This window comes from Cardiocondyla obscurior, linkage group LG13 (genome assembly GCF_019399895.1).
Source record: "Cardiocondyla obscurior isolate alpha-2009 linkage group LG13, Cobs3.1, whole genome shotgun sequence".
NCBI lineage: Eukaryota > Metazoa > Arthropoda > Insecta > Hymenoptera > Formicidae > Cardiocondyla > Cardiocondyla obscurior.
Genome location: NC_091876.1, coordinates 4,809,673 through 4,828,799, shown reverse-complemented (window position 1 = coordinate 4,828,799; position 19,127 = coordinate 4,809,673). Strand labels below are relative to the sequence as shown.

Genomic DNA, 19,127 nt, shown 5'->3' with positions numbered 1-19,127 from the left:
AAATTCATTAATTTTAACGAGCACGTACATGTCGCTACATTTATAAGATTAAGCACCGAATACCTTGACGTAATTTAACTTTATTTAGCAGGTATAATTTCCAGCAGTAGCTTAGGTAAGCGGCTGGATGTTATTATTACGCGAGATGTTACGGCACACCCGGGACTCGTAATGTTTAGCAAAGCGAAACTGCTGTATCTTTTGTCGTGTTGTTACACGGGTACTTAAGCGCAAGATTCATTCATCTGCCTGTCCGCTTTGATGCACCTTGCGAAAACTTTGCAAATCACATCCCATGGATTTCTATTATTACGATAATGCATGTAAATTTTCCATTAATAACATTATTCATTATATGGCTTTAAATATTTCGACGGGAATTAAATTGGAACGTACCGAGGAATGCGTGAGTGGCGGTAAAATTTATTCGTAACGCGAAAATTAATTAACGGTATTATTTTCAGATGCCTCCTCCCGTTCTGTTATTAATTAATTAAATTAAGCGTAAAGCAGCACAAATTGGTGTGCGTTGCGCGTATCACGCCGAATCCGTAATACATTTCAAGGGGGCCGATTGCGTATGTATTTAATATCGCTTTACATTTTCAATTTTCAATAAACAAATGACAGCGAACGTTTAAACGTACATATGTATTTTTTTTTTTTCCAGTTCTTTGCCAAACCAATCGTCGTTTTTAACAATTTCGCAATCCAATCACAAACTGTCGCGTATTACGAAATCAAATTTAACGAATTTATTTAGTATACATGGCAATTTGTAAGGTATAAAACAGAAAGAGAATTGAATGATGCGAGAAATCAATGCAGTATTTATTTCAATATCCTACTATTAAAACAGGAAAAAAAAAAAAAAAAAATGGGAATAATCCTTGTATTGTAGCTAAAAAATTTAACATTTTCAATGAGATGCTATTTAACGTTGCAGATATCGATAATAATGATTAAAATATGCAACGTATAATTAATTCTCTTACAAGCCTTACGTGCGTGTTTCACGAACGTTTATTCTTTTTATTACATTAAAGTGATATGAGTACTTACGTAAATCACCCAGTCCTTGGGCGAGTGCGCGTTCGTACCGCACATGTAAAGCCGATTTCCGTCTCCCATCGGTTGTATCACCCTTATGTGGTTCCGGCAATCGAAGTGCTGGAAAGAGAACGGTTCGCAGGGTGAATTAAATTCGACGGTGTGACGTGCATCGGCAACGAGAAAAGTCGGCACGACGTGGCGCGCGTTAGACGGGAGCGCCGTGCGCTTTTTTCGGACTCTTCGGAAAAGCGAAAGATCGTGTCGCGTGCGCCCCCGGAGTCGTCGCGGTCGATCACGTCGCGCGCGTATTTCGCGGCGAATCGGTGCGCGGGAAATGAATTGGCTTTGTCGTCACGTAGGGAATATTTGCGTGGACCTTACACCTCGACGACGACGCATACACGGTGCATACGAATGAAGCTGTGATAAGCGCGGACGGGCGCGCACCACGCGGCGAAACACGCCGTGTTCGTTTCACCGCCGCGGCTAACGCCGCCGCGATTTCGAGGCATGAATAAAAATGGACGCGTGTTAAAAAAAAAAGAAAAAAAAAAATTTAGAGCCCCATGATTAACTTTAATTTTCGGCCGAGATAGAACGGCGCGGCGCAATTTGCGAAGGGCACCGCCGCGCGCAGAATTCCTCTCGGCTTTACAATATTTATGCCGGGATTCATTAATATTTATCGGATTAAAATAGATGAAATGAAGAGAAGTGTCGCCGGGTGGAGCTGTAAATATACTTGTACATTAATTCAGAGAGATGTAGGAGCCGATGCAGATTACTCGGTACGAAGAATACCGCGGTGCGAGCTCTTTGCGCTAAAGATACAAGTGAGATGCATTCTCTCTTGGTTCCGAGCGACACCGCGGTGTCTATTAAAAAGCAAGCTCGCGTCTTTCTTTTCATCGTTGCGCGACTTCAAAGGGATGAGTTTTCTTTTTTTTTTATTTTTTTATTTTACAGCACGTCAGCTGTTCGGGGCTTTCTTTCTCTCCTCGACGACCGCGGCGTTACGTTCGACGTCTTTTTGTGCAATCACAATTCGCTGGCATTTCTCGTTTCGGGGTGCATACAGGTCAGTTTGCCGGTGCCGGAATTAAAATTCGTCTCAAAGGCGGCGAGCAATGTGAAACGGAGCGCGAACCAAATTGCGAGAGTAGAACCTTACCTCTGATTTGCCTTTCGATACGCAATTTGCAACGTTGTTGGGTTCCAAATTCAGAGCGTCTCTCTGTAACAAAGAAAAACATAAATTACGTCACATTGTATTGCAAATTGTAACGAAATTGTTCAAAAAACCGTGGGCTATTTGTCACGTGTCCATATACAGGTATAATATTTCTTGTGATATTATTCATGAGACCCGAAACAATTGGAATATTTTAGTAGAAAGACGAGAAGATCTCTATTTCGTCAGAAGCGACCCTAAAATTATATATCTTTTGAGAGAAAATCTGCAGGACTTCTCTTTGCAAAGTGCCTCTTTCTTACGGACGGTCGCTCGACCTTACGAGAAGTGTTAGAAGTGCATACTTCACATTTCGCAAACCCTGTGTTGCGCCACCGACGCAGCAGCCGCTCGTAACGTGGTGGAAAAGGCACCAGAAACGCACCCGTAACGCACTAGTATAAAGAGCCAATATTCGCGGTTTCGAGATCTTCGCGCGAGAAAAGATAACGAAGCCTGCTTCTTCTCTCTGCTTTAAAATGCGTCCCCGGTCGTTTCGGATACGGCTCTCGTTCTCGTAATATTCTTTACGCCGTTCCGGATTGTAGCTTGTGTTCCTACGTGAAAATATTTAAGAAAAGTACGCCTCGCAAATGCAACGATCCCTTCCCAGCGTCGCGGCGCTCTTTTATGTGTACGTACGCCGGCGGAACGCAATCGTGGCGCAGGAAGTGGTTCGTTTGCAAGGTCAATCGTCCGAAACGTAGAACTAACGATCGATCTCCCGCGGACATCGCGTGCCGCTCCACGGGAGTGTCACGGCCAGAAATAGCGAGCGTCGATGCTCGACATTGTCCCGGGCGCAAGGGTGAGCCGAAGCAGCGTTTTCCCGACGTTGATCTACGGCCAATAAATTACCGAAAGAATCGCTCCGCGTCGCAACGAGCGTTGAACGAGCGGCCGCAGACGAGAGCAGGCTTTGAACCGTAGTCTCCGCGCGGTGAAATCGGTATCACCGTGACTCATCCTCCGCTCCTCTGGAGGGAACTCCGCGCGCGACGGCAATCGCGATAAGGAAGTCAAGAACGTCGCATGCAGCGTCGTTTGCGATTTTGCGCTCGAAAGTGAATGAACTCGGGGGCGACGGGGCCGCGCCAACCGTAACGCATTGAAATCCCCGCATTGCGGCGCGGATAAATATACAATATTGTTTCTACGTACGATTCGCTGAGCTCTTAAAAGTCACATCCTATGCACAATTTGTCGGATAGGGATGTACGTTGGCGAGAATCCAGGCGAGCGGCGGTTGAGGCGGATACGAGCATGATTTACCACGGGATCGCACGCGGGTATATACGTTCGCGATATTCGGAGCGATCCTTTGGAATCCTACGGAATGTCCCATTATAAGCATAATCCACTTACAAGCAACGTGGCGTGAAACTTGGCGCGAGTAAACGTGCCCGTGACTGCGATAACTCGGACTCGAAGGTTCTCGACGAGCGCACCATTACGCGGAATAATAGCACGGCGATAACAGACTATTCGCGGACCGTCTTATTCCGGTCGGCTCTGTATTATTCTTCTTGATTTAGCCTCCTTCGATCCGGCCTTCCTCACCCATGCGGCAATCCCTCGCGAAGATCCCGAGATTGGCCCAAGTGCAAGTTCCTCGGAGAATGGTTAAAATTATTTAACGACCTGAGCCTTACTCGCCGGCCGCATGAGCGTTGATAACGACGTATTACTCGTTAAGCACCGCAGTGCATTAAGGCGTCGGTGTACACAGCCGGCAGCTCGGCGGTAATTAAAAGCGGAGCAATTCCCGGTATCCGCGCTTACCCGTAAGCCCCTGCCACGGATCTTCTCGTTATACTAATCATTACAATCCGTCCGTAAGCTCGACACGGAGACGAGAGCACGGAGACGGCGAGAAATAGCGAAAAGCAGTCGACGGGCGCGAAATCTTGCGACGGAGGAGATATAGACGGAGAGGAAAAGGCTTTCAAGCCTCGTGCTCTTCCACTGAATACACGAACATTACAGCGTGTGCTTTCAAAATCAATTATTAAAAAAAAAAAAGAAAAAAAAATTTTTTTTCCGAGCCGAATTAAACGCATTTGCTTTTGATTAAGCAACTACATATTTATATCCGATCGCGCAAGCCAGGCGTGGTTTTAAAAAAAATGTGACTGTCAGCGTTTTAATTTTATTTCGAGCGTGACATTACGATTGGGATAAGAAGCACGTATGCGCGTTACCTCGCGAGTTATCAATTCGAGCATTAAGGATTTGAAAGGGTTGCACGTAGGTGCAGCTGTCGGCAATAATACTGTCGCCAAGCCGCGATGCATCATTTTATCGCGCCGCCTATGACGCCATTAACTTTATAGCACCAGAGCGTGCCTCGCGGCATGCAAACGCCTCGGCTTCCATTACCGGCGTGATACGCCGACTATTAAACAGAAATATCTCCCATCTCCCTATCGCCTCTCACCCGCCCGGTGTGTGCCCTAAACTCCGGGAATCCGACTGTCGCAGATTTTCCCCTATCATCTCCGCTGGATGTCACATTACTCCCCCATTCGTTAACGCGGTCCGTTCCGTATCATCACTTCGAAGTCATTGTGCGAAAAATTTTACATTCAACTCGAAAATCGACGAACGAAACATAACGCGAAAGAAAATTCTCGAGGGATATTATTTTGAAATTTTCTGCATTCGACTCTTATACTTTTTAGGTAAAGGGCCTCTTTCATGTTCTTTTCCCGTTAGAAGACTTACAAATCGCTGAAACATGATGATAGCTTCAGACTTTTAATATTCGGGTCGGCTCGATTAAATTCTTGACAAGATAATGGCGCTGCGAGGAAGAGAGTTCCGAAAGTTGTTATCGCTCGCGTACTCGTTAGTCTGTCCGTCCGCCCTTCTCTTTCTCTCTCTCTCTCTCTCTCTCTCTCTCTCTCTCTCTCTCTCTCTCTCTCTCTCTCTCTCTCTCTCTCTCTCTCTCTCTCTCTCTCTCTCTCTCTCTCTCTCTCTCTCTCTCTCTCTCTCTCTCTCTCTCTCTCTCTCTCTCTCTCTCTCTCTCTCTCTCTCTCTCTCTCTCTCTCTCTCTCTCTCTCTCTCTCTCTCTCTCTCTCTCTCTCTCTCTCTCTCTCTCTCTCTCTCTCTCTCTCTCTCTCTCTCTCTCTCTCTCTCTCTCTCTCTCTCTCTCTCTCTCTCTCTCTCTCTCTCTCTCTCTCTCTCTCTCTCTCTCTCTCTCTCTCTCTCTCTCTCTCTCTCTCTCTCTCTCTCTCTCTCTCTCTCTCTCTCTCTCTCTCTCTCTCTCTCTCTCTCTCTCTCTCTCTCTCTCTCTCTCTCTCTCTCTCTCTCTCTCTCTCTCTCTCTCTCTCTCTCTCTCTCTCTCTCTCTCTCTCTCTCTCTCTCTCTCTCTCTCTCTCTCTCTCTCTCTCTCTCTCTCTCTCTCTCTCTCTCTCTCTCTCTCTCTCTCTCTCTCTCTCTCTCTCTCTCTCTCTCTCTCTCTCTCTCTCTCTCTCTCTCTCTCTCTCTCTCTCTCTCTCTCTCTCTCTCTCTCTCTCTCTCTCTCTCTCTCTCTCTCTCTCTCTCTCTCTCTCTCTCTCTCTCTCTCTCTCTCTCTCTCTCTCTCTCTCTCTCTCTCTCTCTCTCTCTCTCTCTCTCTCTCTCTCTCTCTCTCTCTCTCTCTCTCTCTCTCTCTCTCTCTCTCTCTCTCTCTCTCTCTCTCTCTCTCTCTCTCTCTCTCTCTCTCTCTCTCTCTCTCTCTCTCTCTCTCTCTCTCTCTCTCTCTCTCTCTCTCTCTCTCTCTCTCTCTCTCTCTCTCTCTCTCTCTCTCTCTCTCTCTCTCTCTCTCTCTCTCTCTCTCTCTCTCTCTCTCTCTCTCTCTCTCTCTCTCTCTCTCTCTCTCTCTCTCTCTCTCTCTCTCTCTCTCTCTCTCTCTCTCTCTCTCTCTCTCTCTCTCTCTCTCTCTCTCTCTCTCTCTCTCTCTCTCTCTCTCTCTCTCTCTCTCTCTCTCTCTCTCTCTCTCTCTCTCTCTCTCTCTCTCTCTCTCTCTCTCTCTCTCTCTCTCTCTCTCTCTCTCTCTCTCTCTCTCTCTCTCTCTCTCTCTCTCTCTCTCTCTCTCTCTCTCTCTCTCTCTCTCTCTCTCTCTCTCTCTCTCTCTCTCTCTCTCTCTCTCTCTCTCTCTCTCTCTCTCTCTCTCTCTCTCTCTCTCTTTGTTACACTTTCGGGCTTAATCATCGTCGCAATTCACGCGCATTGAAAATTTCTGTATGCGCGCCGTGCATGCTTCGTATAACCAAAAAGGGCCCGCGGATGATTAGTTTCCTCGAAACGAAGACGTACTGTACCATTCGCGTGTTTTAGCCTTTGTCGATGCCGCTGCTGATTTTCGTCTCTTCAGCCATTTGGCTAACGCCAATGAAACTGGCGCCTAGCGAGACTATAAACGACTATAAACGTACCGCTGAGACACGCAAACGGGTTGTAATTATCTTTGAGTATGATTCACACTCTGAGATATCACTGAATACGAACAATGAATTTATTAGACTAATTTCGTAAATGATTTTAATAGAATTAAGTGTTACGACTTTTTCATATTATTATCGCGAATAATATTAAAAACGCGCTCTTTCTGTTTAAATTATAAAAAAAAAGGTTTGTGCACGTATACCCTTCGGAAGGTAAATAAAAAAACATTTACGCGGATCAAGGTTTTTTCCAACGTCAGAGGACGAGAAGTAGATGAAGAAAGCCGAAGATCAGCATACGTACGGAGGGGGATGAGGAATCGTATAATTTACCGTGCTAAAATATTAAAGATAGAAGACTACTGTGGCATCCCCCGGGTATCGACACCCCCTAACCTCGGAAACTCGAGGAACGTAACGGTACCTGCGAGGCTCCCTTAAAAATTCACGAGCCGAGGCCACCGCGGCGCTTTTTATCTCATCAAATAGTAATGCCGGGCATTGGACCGTTAGGAGACGGGATCCCCTCAAGGTCTCCTGATCACGCGCCATATTCCGTCGCGTCGTACCGAAGGGAAAAAAAAGAAAAAAAATTTAATATCTTTTATTTTCGTGGCAAATAATTTACAAAAAAAATCTTTACGCCCCTCCGAAACTTCTCCTTTTCCCATTCGAATCTTTTTGCTCAGCCGATAGGTTTTGAGATATCGCCCGGGAAAAGAAAAGCTCAATGATGCCACCGACTCGCGGCGTAAGAAAAGTTGAATGCGCGCGTAATAAATTCACGATGACGTGACGTACGATCAAGCGGCATCGTACTGTCCCTTTAGCGCCGGATGATATCTACGTTCTCGATTCGCAGTCGCGTCAGGTGGTAACCTTCGTTACGCATAAAATTTTCGCGAACTGACCTGACGTTTTCAGGAGGACGAAAAGTGCCTTTCGTTGTCGATCGGCGCCGTAAGTCACTTTTTCCTAATGGAAGCCGTCACTCCGCACCTTTTCGCTCTGCCGCGGCCTCGTACGTTCGGAGACGCGCGGAGGGCAGAGACGGGGAAGGGGGCGGAGAAAAGAGTGAGAGAGCCTGGGATTCAATCTGCATTCAATATTGATTCCAATCCGATATCGTGGATTTCCATTTTTGTGATTTACTTCTTACGCCTGCAGCACCGGCGCTATCTGTACTGCCAAAGGGAGGGAGGGGTGTTTTTCGAGGGTCAACCCCAATGCATACCGATGTCGCGTCGTCATCGATCAAATATCGAGCGATAAATAATCTGCCCTCGCACGATGATACACTCCGCTCTTGCAATTCTCGCTACGCGCGCCGACAGCTCGCCGCTTGAGCGATCGGCTGCCGGGGCAGCGGAAAGCTTTTCGGTTATTCGTATCAATTACGGTAAGTCAATGAACCAGAAGGAATTCCTTAACGACTAAAGTTCCAGCACGTCGGGAAGTTCGCGAAGGACGTAGCTTCCATCCGGAGATAAGAAATTATCGATCTGATTTCCACCGTCGGCGCAGACGCGCGTAATATGCCCCGTTAAACTGTACGGAATCGCTTCGTAACGTTGATAGTCCGCCTTCGTATTTCATCAATTCGCTTATTTGTATACATCACTGTGCCACAGACAAGAGCTCGTTTTAGCCTGTGATTTTATAACCGCGCGGGTAACATCCTCATTAGCTTAAAAGAGCATTCGTCGCGAGAGCCGAGTCCAAACGTAAAAACTCCTTTGAGCAATTTAGAATCGTTCGCGCGATTCTCGTTGTGCCGTAAAGTGTATTTGAGTACCGCGGTTCTCTGGTCCTTTTTCTTTTTTTCCACGAGCGTTTTAATGGTAGTCTGGGACGAAGCATTTTACACGATGGCGACGGTGACGGTGACGGCGACGGCGACAAGGACGAGGACGACAAGGACGACGGGTGGAGAGTCTGTATGGCTATTTAAACACTTTCACCATAAATTCGCAAGAGAAGGCACTCTAGTTTCACCCGCACCGTGCAACGCCTTTCCTTTCGCACGAGAGTTTCACTGTTCTACCTCTTTTTACTGCTAACCATGTGCGCGTATCGTGCCTTTTCTTGCGCGATTCGTGATTCGCGCGACAAAAACGAGCGCAGCTCAAGGAACGCCGAGGGAAAAAACGAGGGGAGGGGAGGGCAATTAATAGCGATTAAGAGCGATGAGTCTCCGGGTCTTTAATTATAAATAAAATATACAAAAAAAAAAAATGAATGCGACGTAACGACGTAAAATACATTCGTAAAATAATTATATTAATATTTATACGACTTTTATTTAATTCGCCGGTGCAGCAGTTTTCTAATTATGTAATAAGGCGCGTACAAATTTATTCGAACGGCGAAGTTCGATAATTGGAACGGGGAAAAAAATTTTTAGTAGCGAGGATAGCGATAACGTGGGATCGAACCTCGTGGAATAACGGCGGCTGCGAAGGTGACGACGAAGATCGAAGAGGAAGTGCTGTTGACAGTCACTTCGTCGGGTAATAGGGCAGTTTCGTAGTCTGCAATTACCAACGTCGTTGAGGAACACCATCTGGGACGAGTCTGGTAGTGAGCTCCGTCGAGGATCCTCTGTTTACAATTTCGGTGTTTGCACCGACGACTGGAGGAGGTTTTCCACCTCAGACGTGGACTAAGAACAGAGACCGCCGACACGTTTCACTCTTGGAACGCAGTTTCTATCGCGTTTTCTTTTTTTTCTTCCCTCCCATCCGCGCCAACCCCCCGCTTGTTTTTCTCGCCTTACGTTTTCAATTTCGCGCGAAGTTCGCCTTCCGATTTTCCACAGGCATATAAACAGAGACGTATCGGAGCGTGAATTGTGATTTTTCTCGCTTTTCCCCGTCGGCGCTCTGAAAATTCGAGAATTAAAAAAATAAGGAATTCAATGCAAATTAATGAGAGGAGCACGGGGAAGTGAATTATCGGTCGAAGTTTTTTCGTAACTCGCGTCTGATGACGGTGTATTACCCAGGCGAAAGAAGTGCCGTTCGCCCGAGGGCAAATTCATTTCTGGTACGCGCGAAATTGGCGCGCCGCGGTAGGAAAAAGAAGATGGGGAAAAATCAAGAAAATGGAAAGTGTATACGAGGACGAGTTGCGGAAAATCGAGAAACAAGAGGTCCGAGCGGAAGTTCGAAAATTTTTCATTTCGCGCTCGGCGTTGTTGTCCTTTGCTTCCACGGGGTAGTACACTTCCACTTGATTACAGGAGAAACTGATTTATAAAGGCGCATCTGCGAGACGCCGAAGAAACTGCGACCATTCGGTAACCTGCTTGCGAGTTTGCGAGGGTGCGAGCGAAGTAATATACGACGAAGGGACACGTTGCCTCGCAAGAAAGCCCTGTAATTAATTTCTCGTCGAAGCGAGAGCTCGTGGAAGACGATACTCGCGCTTAACACCACTTTCAATATAGCCTGTAAATATATCGACGCATAATGTAATTTACCAGCTTGTCGATAACGTGACGATGTGTATGTACTATTTATGCACTTCACAAGAACCGTTCGTATGCGATAATCGGCTTTAGATGATTCTAAAAGGGGAACGTACCGTCTGATGCGCTTAGAATATCGAAGAATGAACGAGTACTAAAAATATCGCGTAGAAAAAAAAAAAGAAAAAAATAATAAGTCGAATAAAGATTCTAGTTTAGGAATGTTATGTGGTAAGTGACATTTATAAACGAGTATTATCGAAATTTTTTTTTCAAAACTCTCGACTCCTAACTCTTCAACTCAGTTGCATTATATATAAAAAAAAATGTATTGGTTTATTTTTCAAGAGTATTTAAAAAATGTAAAGGCATTATCGGGCGCGTCGTAGCTGCAAATTTTGCGATAAATATCCATTTACTGACCGGAGGAGGGGGAGCTTGTCGAACTGAAATTTCGCCACGATCTTATACCGAATTCATCGTTGCAATAAACCCTGCGTCCCGCGGAAGGGCAAGCACCCATCTTTCCCTAGCTGAAAGAGCCGGATGAGAGAAGGCGGACGCGCGACGAGTTAGGGCTTGACGTTCCCGAGGAAAACGCGGCTGGAAGAAGTTACGTATATACGTAGTGGCCCGGTGCTAAATGTATATTTAATACCATCATTTTAGCGAGCGACGCAGGGTCGGCCCGTTTACATTTCAGATGTCGACGAAATTGTTTACCGGGTCGCGCGCGCGGGCGGGCGCACCCCGAGCACGTGCCGCCCTACGTCGGTCACGTGCACCCGCGTGCACGTGTGCATCGGAATGTCAAGTACTCCTCACCTTCATCGCGCGATTCTTTCGATCGAGGGCCGCCGCGTATCCCGGGCGCGATTTTACAGCCGCGTAAATCCCGCGAAGAGTTTCTTAATACTTTAGCACCGGCGAGTAAACCTGTATCGGGCTCGGTCCATCGGTCTTAGGCCAATCTCCTTCACGCCGAACGATTTTCGTGCAATATCTCTATACGTATTGCATCCCCCGGTTGCGGGCGATCGTTGTCGGCGGAACGTTGAATCCCCGCTCGTTCTCGATTGGACGTTGCTTTATTGGACGTAGCGGTGGTTTATAGATTCCGATTTTCTCGGCGAGTTTCGCATTTGACTTTTACTCCATTTGCCCCATCCCACTCGCGCGGGGCGCCTTCTACCTATACCGGATGCATCCCGCTCTTTCTGCAATCGCTTCCCGCTTCTCTTCGTCGAACGACCGCATGCTTTATTCACGGCGCGGCCGAGCTCGTCTCGGCCGAGCATCCAACGTCGGAATTCGTTACGCGATCAACGGATGGACGACTCCTTTTCCACGATAGCGCGATCGATGCTTGTATTGCCGGTCGTTCGAGATCGATCAGACGATTTCGTCTTACCATAACGCCCGCTCCGCCGCAAATCGAGTCCCTCTCACCCCCCCTTGAATCGCGCAAACTCGAGCGGTACAGTCAAGATGTAAGGCGCAAAAAAAATAGGTGATCTCGAGTGAGACCAGTCTTATCGTTCGAGGCACGTCTCCTCGAAGGCGATGATAAAAATACAAAAATTGCATGGGCGCACGTGGAAAATGGAATTACCTGGTTTGCCGGTTATAGCTCAAAACCGCAAAGCGGTTAACGTTGTATTTCCACGAAACGTGTGAGTTTAGTTGAAAAAAAAAAGGTTACCTTTTTTTCCCCCCGCCATAAAAAATATTTTATTTATTTTTTTTATATTATTTTATTTTTTTTTAACTGCAACACAACGCAGGACAAAAATACACCCGCAATTTCTCTCCGACGTAAGGACTGAAATGTCCGCATAATAAAACCTACCGATCGATTTACTAAACGCCGCAAATATTCGCCGGCGCGGATATCTTCTTTAAAAATGCGCGTTAATTACATCGACCTGTTTTGCCGGCCACTCTTGAAACGCCAGGAACGGGGAGGGGGAGAGTCCCCGTACACCTCGTTTCACATGTATTCTTCGGGCGTCGTGCAGAAACCGTCCCTTTGTAGGATATGCGAGCTTTAAACCTCCCGGCCATCTATTCTAGCCACGTACTATAACTCGCCCGGAACGCGTGTGGTCCCTCAGGGCGGACGCACGAAACGTTTCTTCCCCTTATGAAATTGTAACAGAGGCAGGATTAGCATGGGGCATTGTCTCTGGAGCGAAGGGTGGGTCTCACGTCGCGGCGATGTTATCGAGATCGACCCACCCCGGGTCCGTCTCAAATGTATCCAAATTTCCATTCTCACTTTCGCTCCCGCTCGAAAATACGCCGTTTTAAATGTACATCTTAAATCTCGTGTAACACAGTCTTTCCGGTGTTCCCCGCTCCTTTCTTTCGCCGCTTATTCCAACGTAACTAAGTGCCACGCGGATGGAAATTTTATGGAAAACAAAAAGCGGACCCTGAACAAATTTTCTATCGTCCTTTCGGCGAAAGACGGAGTTGAAACGCAACGTTAGTCGTTAGTAAAGTTTTGGAATACGTTCGAAATGTCGTAATATTAAATTTTAATATTACAAGTCGATATTAAAAAAAAAGATTATTGCATATATCATTTAAATTTTTACGAGCGCGGCGAGCGTAACTCAATATTCAGACGATTATTTGGTGTTCTTGCTTTTATAAAAGTCTTCCGTTTGACTTGGCCTCTTTTTAACACGCCCGACCGACGTACGTGCACACGACTAACACTACCTAGCCGCTCTGACCTCATTCGGTATTGTATTTCCCTCACAGCGGCCGCAGCGATCCTTCTCGCCTTTGGTAGCCGGACGATCATCATGTATATATATGCAAAATGTGAAATTGTATCACCGTACGCGCGGTATTCTTTCTGGCGTTTCCTTCACTTCACGCCCGCGTATCTCGTTTTCCGGTACACCCCACGACAGCATCCCTCCGCAAACCGAAGTGCCCCGGGGGACTTAGCAAGGGGAACGGGAGAAGGGGGCAGCGGTCTGCTCGGACCCACGCTAGCGCTTTACAATCGCATATCACTGCGAACAAAAATCGAAATTCCGTGCCCGTTAACTCTCAATGGGATCGAACTCTGCGGTGATAGCAGCCTCGCGATGCGATTTCGTTGTAACCGAACCGAATGGACCGAGCATTCACGTCACAAAATAACAGAATCAGACGGCGATAAAATTTGCGGGGAGAAAAAAAAAAAAAAAAAAAAAAAACAAATCTGGTGGTGAAATCAGTTCAATAAATATTTTCGTGTTTCGCGCGCCGACACGTTTCACAGTTTAACGCGTATGGAATTATATAGCACAGTCACGCAACAAATTAATTATTTATCCCCGACAAATGCAATCGTCAGAAATTATTTTCGCCGTAGCTTCGTCGCCTTCTCGAACTTCGGGTCACGTGTGCATGCAAAACTTCTTCGTTATCGTTAACATATTTTCGTGCAAGCTGCCTCAACGAAAACCTAACACGTAAGGAACGTGAGTTACGTTCGTGTAAACCCTGTATCGGTCCGCGGTGAGCGTTTTCGAGTAACTTGAGCGAAACGACTCGTCCGTGCTGAATAACTCGCGCGTGTATATCAATTCGCTTCATGTATCTATTTAATGATTACGACCGACCCGGCGAAGCGCCCGGAGGCGAGAATAACTATAACGCTGTGCTTCGACGTTTTCGCATTTCCGCTTCCTATGTGTCCACTGACCGCATTGTCATCCATGTTAAAATTAGTTTCAGCGCTACCACAATCGTCACATCTGGCATGAAAACCGACGAGAAATGTCATACCAGCCTCCTCTCTCCCTTTCTATCCGTTCGAAGGGCGATTTTCATTTTCGCTACGGAAAGTGGATTCAATAATATAAATACAATTGCATTTCCGAATCGTCCTGTCTCTCTCTATATCGGAGGATTATTTTATCCTTTTTCTTTTTATCGTTTAATCTATTTAAAAAATAATTTTCTCCCTTCATCAAAATTTGTATGTAAATTCGACCCGATAGATGCGACAATTATGAAATTCTTTATTCTTCGAAAAGAATAAAAATAACTTATTATCCTCGCGCTTCTAATATCTTTTTTAAAGAAACATATATGCCTCGCTGGCACAAAGCGATGGTTAAAATCATTCGGAATAAGTTTCTTTCAAATAAAATGTTCCGCCGGGTGTATATATTAGTCGGTCAAAGTGTTTTGTTATACCGGTCGAGCATCCTTCACCTCTTTCACAAGGAAAGTCCGAGGTAACCCGCCTATTTTCTCTAACAGTAGAAACCGACACTGTAAAATCGCGATAACGCGCGGAAACTCCAACACTGCGCGAAGTACTTGAAGATACGAACTTCTTGCCGGAAGCTGTAGGTCGAGAGGATAGGTCGAGGTAGGTGGAGGAAGCACGGCGATTTTCCAATTCAGCCACAGGGCGTTCGTTGTCTCTCCGAAAGGAACAAATCGATGAACAACGTTCCACGATCGGATTTCGTTCCCTGTTAGAGTCAACCGAATGAACGGAATCGTAGATAGCCACCGCCAGGTGGAAGCGACTCGTCGCATCTTGTCGCGAACGTGGAGGGTTAAAAAGCAATTTTCTCTCTCGGGCGAGCGTCTGGCAGCTGACCGCGAACGCATCAGAAACAAAAATCTCAACGTAACAATTTTCATTCAACCTCCAAGATCCTCGCGTTTACTGCGAACCATTTAATAGCTTTCATGTACGTAAAAAAAAAAAAAAAAAGAAAAGAAAAAAAAGTGTTACTATTTTGTAATTAAAATGCACTTATAATTATTTATATCTCGCGCGACATGTGTAACTCGACGCCGCGTGGTACGATACGCAAACGCGCACTTCGCGAGTACGGTGTACGAGCTTTTAAACCGAAACCCCGCCGAGCGAGGGAGAAACGGTGGAAAAATCATTGTACGATTCATTCGTCTACAATGGATCGCTTAGCCGGCAGATACGCGTCAGCTGTCCCGATGACGTCGGTGTCGTTTCGCTTGGCTATGCATGATTGACAGTTTTATGGGGACGACTGCAGCCCACTTTCCGAGTTACGACCGGGGTCTGGTTTTATCGCCCTCTCTCAAACGGGGGGCCAAATATTATGCGACATTTGATGCTAATCGATATGAGAACGGGAGAAGCGAGGGGGGAGTAAGTCGTGAGAGAAAACAACGCGTGGAGGAAACTAAACTGAGATTTACTGGCAAACGAGTCTTTTACGCGCGACTTAAAAGAAAAAAAAAATTGAAAAAAATGAATGCTTATATCTAATATAATATAGCGGATAAAATCGGGTTTAATATTACTTAATTTTACTCCATTTAGACTCCTTTGTATCTCTAAAGTATAATTATAAAGACTACTATTCTTACACGTTTAAATACGAAAAACGTTCAGATATATTAAACTTTTCGCACGTATTACGTAATTAAAAGTTATAAACCTTGTTAAAGTTCTGCGAGTAAGTTGTTTCGAGAAACTTCGTCATAGTGAAACACAGGGCGGATCACGTTTTCACGTTTAAAGCTAAATGCGAATTTAATTATGGGTTTAATTTGTTGAGTCAAACGTGAATTCGATGCGGGGGCGAAATAACGCCCGGCCGACGTACGTATTAATTAGATCGTAACGAAGGCTAATCGATGGCGATTGATATTATAAAAGTTGTGCGAAACTCACCTCGCAGTTGGAATGACTGATGTTGCTCAGATTCAGCTTGAAGATCTTGTCCCTGAAAGCAGAAGCGGAAAGTTTCGTGTTAGCGTAACGGTCGAATTAAGCGTGGTCGCGATAGACGGAAAGGGTCGCGGGGGTAAATTTTCATTCCCAACGTCTGCGAGATGCATTACTCTCCGTGACTCGACCCTACCTTATCTCGCCGCGGTTATGTATGGGTCGTGTAGCACCGCGGCACTTTGCTTACGGCACTCCACCGCGCGGCGAAACGCCAGCGGAACGGCACGGAATTTCTATGAGGGCGCTCGGGAAAGGAAACCGGGAAGAGAGCAAAGTGGGACGAGCTCTCTTTTCCTGACCGAGTTCGGCGTTGTCTTTTCTTTGCACGACGCCGGCCGAAGTCACGTCGCTCTTTTTACCCGTTTGCTTTTATTACGATTTTATTCCACGGAAGAGATCGTTGTTCACGTTCGAGACGGATAAGACGTAATAAAAATCGGAGTCAGCGAGGCCGGATAAATAGCCACGGATTACGCAACGGGTCGCGAGGAGCTTCCGTACGTTTTGCGGCCGATATGGCTGTCATTAGTAATTTCGTGTCGGCTGTACGCGGCATTAATTTCCACGTTTCAACGTCGCAGCGAAACGTGTTCCGATGAATACAGAAGCTGGCCGCTATCACCGCCGGAAACTGCGACGGCATTCATATAAATCTCCACGCGACCATCGCGGCGGCAATCTGAGGTGCTGCGCTCGATCATACGTGAAAGGTATATACGCTCCGCGGCGGTGGGCACCGCCGATCGTAAATCGAATTTACCCAGTTTTCAAATGTGTGTGTTTCGCAACATTAACGCCGGCGCGCCGCATAACTTTATCCCAATAGCCATTCATCATCGCCTTTCAATAGAAATACGCAGTCAGACGGAATGCGCTCGCGGAACGCGAAAAAAAAAAGGGGGGAGGGAGGAAGGAATAGAGAAAGAGAAGATGGAAGAGAAGACCTATCCCTCAGCGGCTCTCCTTTTTCATTCATTCTGTGCATCGCGCCGTGAAAAAGTAAATACCGATGTTGGAAAAACAAATCCGTACTTTAGAATCTACCCGCGTCGAACTTTCGTCTCGGCGAACTTTTAGAGGGTTCACCAGGTGGAAAGGAAACGCAACGAGAGGGGAGGGGAAGCGGAAGGGAGTATCGTCTACGTGCTAGCACGTCGTTCATGCAACCGAAAGAAAAAATTCGTAGGAAAGTAATTTGTGGGAGGAAACTCGGCGTAAACGGCGCGGGCTGCTGTTGCGAAGTCATCGCTCAGTCGCTTTGAAATCCAATTGGTAAAACGTGCGTAATCAAACCGAGAAATTACTTCGCTGCTGAAAATCGCGGAGGGAAAAAAATTTCATTAAGATCTCATTGACACGCTTCCGCGAGAAGTGGAGCATTTTCTAAAAATAAAGAAAGTGTTACTTGAGAATCAGGGAGGGGGGAGGGGGTGGAAAGAATTCGGTTCAATTTAACATTTTACATTGCCTTAAGGGCTTTCGAGGGAAAGTTTAATTAAAATCTCGAGCAGTTTGCCGAGGTCGTACAGCAATTTCTTAAACTATTAAAAGCGCCTCGCAGACCGCGGGCGAAATTTCAACAAATTTCATTGCTAATTATGTAAATAGGAACAAAGACTTAATTAACGGTCGGGATCCGCGCAACGTCTGCGGGACAGTCTAAACAATGCCGCCCCCGCGCGTATGACCGTGCGAGTTGTTCGTGTTTCCGTCCGAAATAGGTCGCGGTTTGAGATAACAGCTGCACCGCTTTCACGTCGGGCATAGGGTTTCGCTTGCGTAATACGGACATTTTCACCGTGGGCGAGAAGGTGCCTGACGAATGCCCGGCGAAATCCGAAAAGCGTCGTTGTCTGAATTTGTGGTTGTGCGTGACGGACAGCTCTGACCTGGGATGCATTATCCAGGCGCGTCGAGATCTAACCCTCCCCCCTCTTCTTCCCCCCCCTCGGGCCCACCCTCGTCTCCTTTCCGCGCTGCTTTAGGGGAATACATGACAAGGGGCCAGGGAAATGGCGTTTGCAACAGTGCTATTTACCCCCGACGCCTTCGGGAAAGAGATGTATATCCGCGAGAAGAGAGCGGGTTTAACATAATAGAACGATTTTAATAATTCCCGGTATAAATCAACGAGCGTGCACGCGCGTCGGGGTAACGTTCACGTCCGCGTTTCAATAAACCACAATGTAGCTCTGACGTTTTAATACGTCACTTTTCATGAAATAATAATGAAAATATACCGCGGGCGCCACCGAGCGGGGGGGGAGGAGGGGGGGAGTAAAAAGAGCGGCGGGGGTGGAGCATGTTACGATTGAAAAACGCGATCTCGGGCGTGAATTAGATTTAACCCAATTCTTCCATACAATTTTACCAGTTGCAGCCCGAACGGGGTAATCCGCTAAATCGATATACGACATCCGAAATGCTAACACACCGCCGGTGATGCCTGAAGAAAGAAAGAGAGCCACGGAGCCACAATTGGCCGCGCGGCTCGCACCGCCGCGCCGCAAACCCCGCGGACCGTTTTCACCTCGCTAACACTCGCGATCGTAACTCACTTCTCCGGCGCTATCTTCGGGCTCTTACCCAGGTTGTTTCACCGAGCATTACGAAGGTGAAATCTCCCCATTGCGTTCCCGGAAACGGTTATTGGGGACAATTAAGAGGGAAACCGATCGCGACTAGACGCGACACGTTAATCCCCGGCCGCTTTTCCTACCGAATTGTTGTCGCGCGGCCGCAGCAGAAGTCTGGCGAGAAAAACGACAGGTGTGACCGAACGAGACCGAAAATATGATCGAATTTTTATCTCGTTTCGCTAGACGCGCGGCAGACGCGGATATAAGCGAGCTATGTATACATGTATATATATGTATATATATATATTTTTTTTTTTTTTTTTTTTTTTTTTCTGTGCACTTCTCGCCAGCGGCCTCTGGCTTGATAATTGGAAGCGTTCAATTAGCGTACCTTAATTGCGGAGCGAACCGCAACGCGGGTGCCGATTCTCAAACTACAATTAATGGCTATCACCTTTCTAATTAACGAGGAACGATGCTCGCGCGTGTATCGATCGTCGCGCGCGATAACGGAGGAAAAACGGCGCCACGAAGAACGGGTGCAACGTGGACGAGAGAAAAGCGTCGCGACGTCACGCGAGTGGCTCCCGATAAAGGATTGAAATGTTTTAAAACCGCGTAAAAAATT

At 46.7% G+C, this 19,127-nt stretch overlaps 1 protein-coding gene across 5 annotated transcripts in view; it reads right to left on the bottom strand.

Annotated features, from left to right (window-relative positions):
- The window catches only part of Sema2a (Semaphorin 2a), a 339,187-nt gene that overhangs the window by 9,107 nt on the left and 310,953 nt on the right, over positions 1-19,127 (bottom strand). For all 5 annotated transcript variants that reach the window (XM_070665271.1, XM_070665272.1, XM_070665274.1 and 2 more), the window contains 3 exons: positions 15,864-15,915; positions 2,225-2,287; positions 1,063-1,170 (listed from right to left, as the gene is read on the bottom strand). In XM_070665271.1, coding sequence (XP_070521372.1) covers positions 1,063-1,170; positions 2,225-2,287; positions 15,864-15,915 — 223 coding nt within the window. The remainder of the gene's footprint in view (positions 1-1,062; positions 1,171-2,224; positions 2,288-15,863; positions 15,916-19,127) is intronic.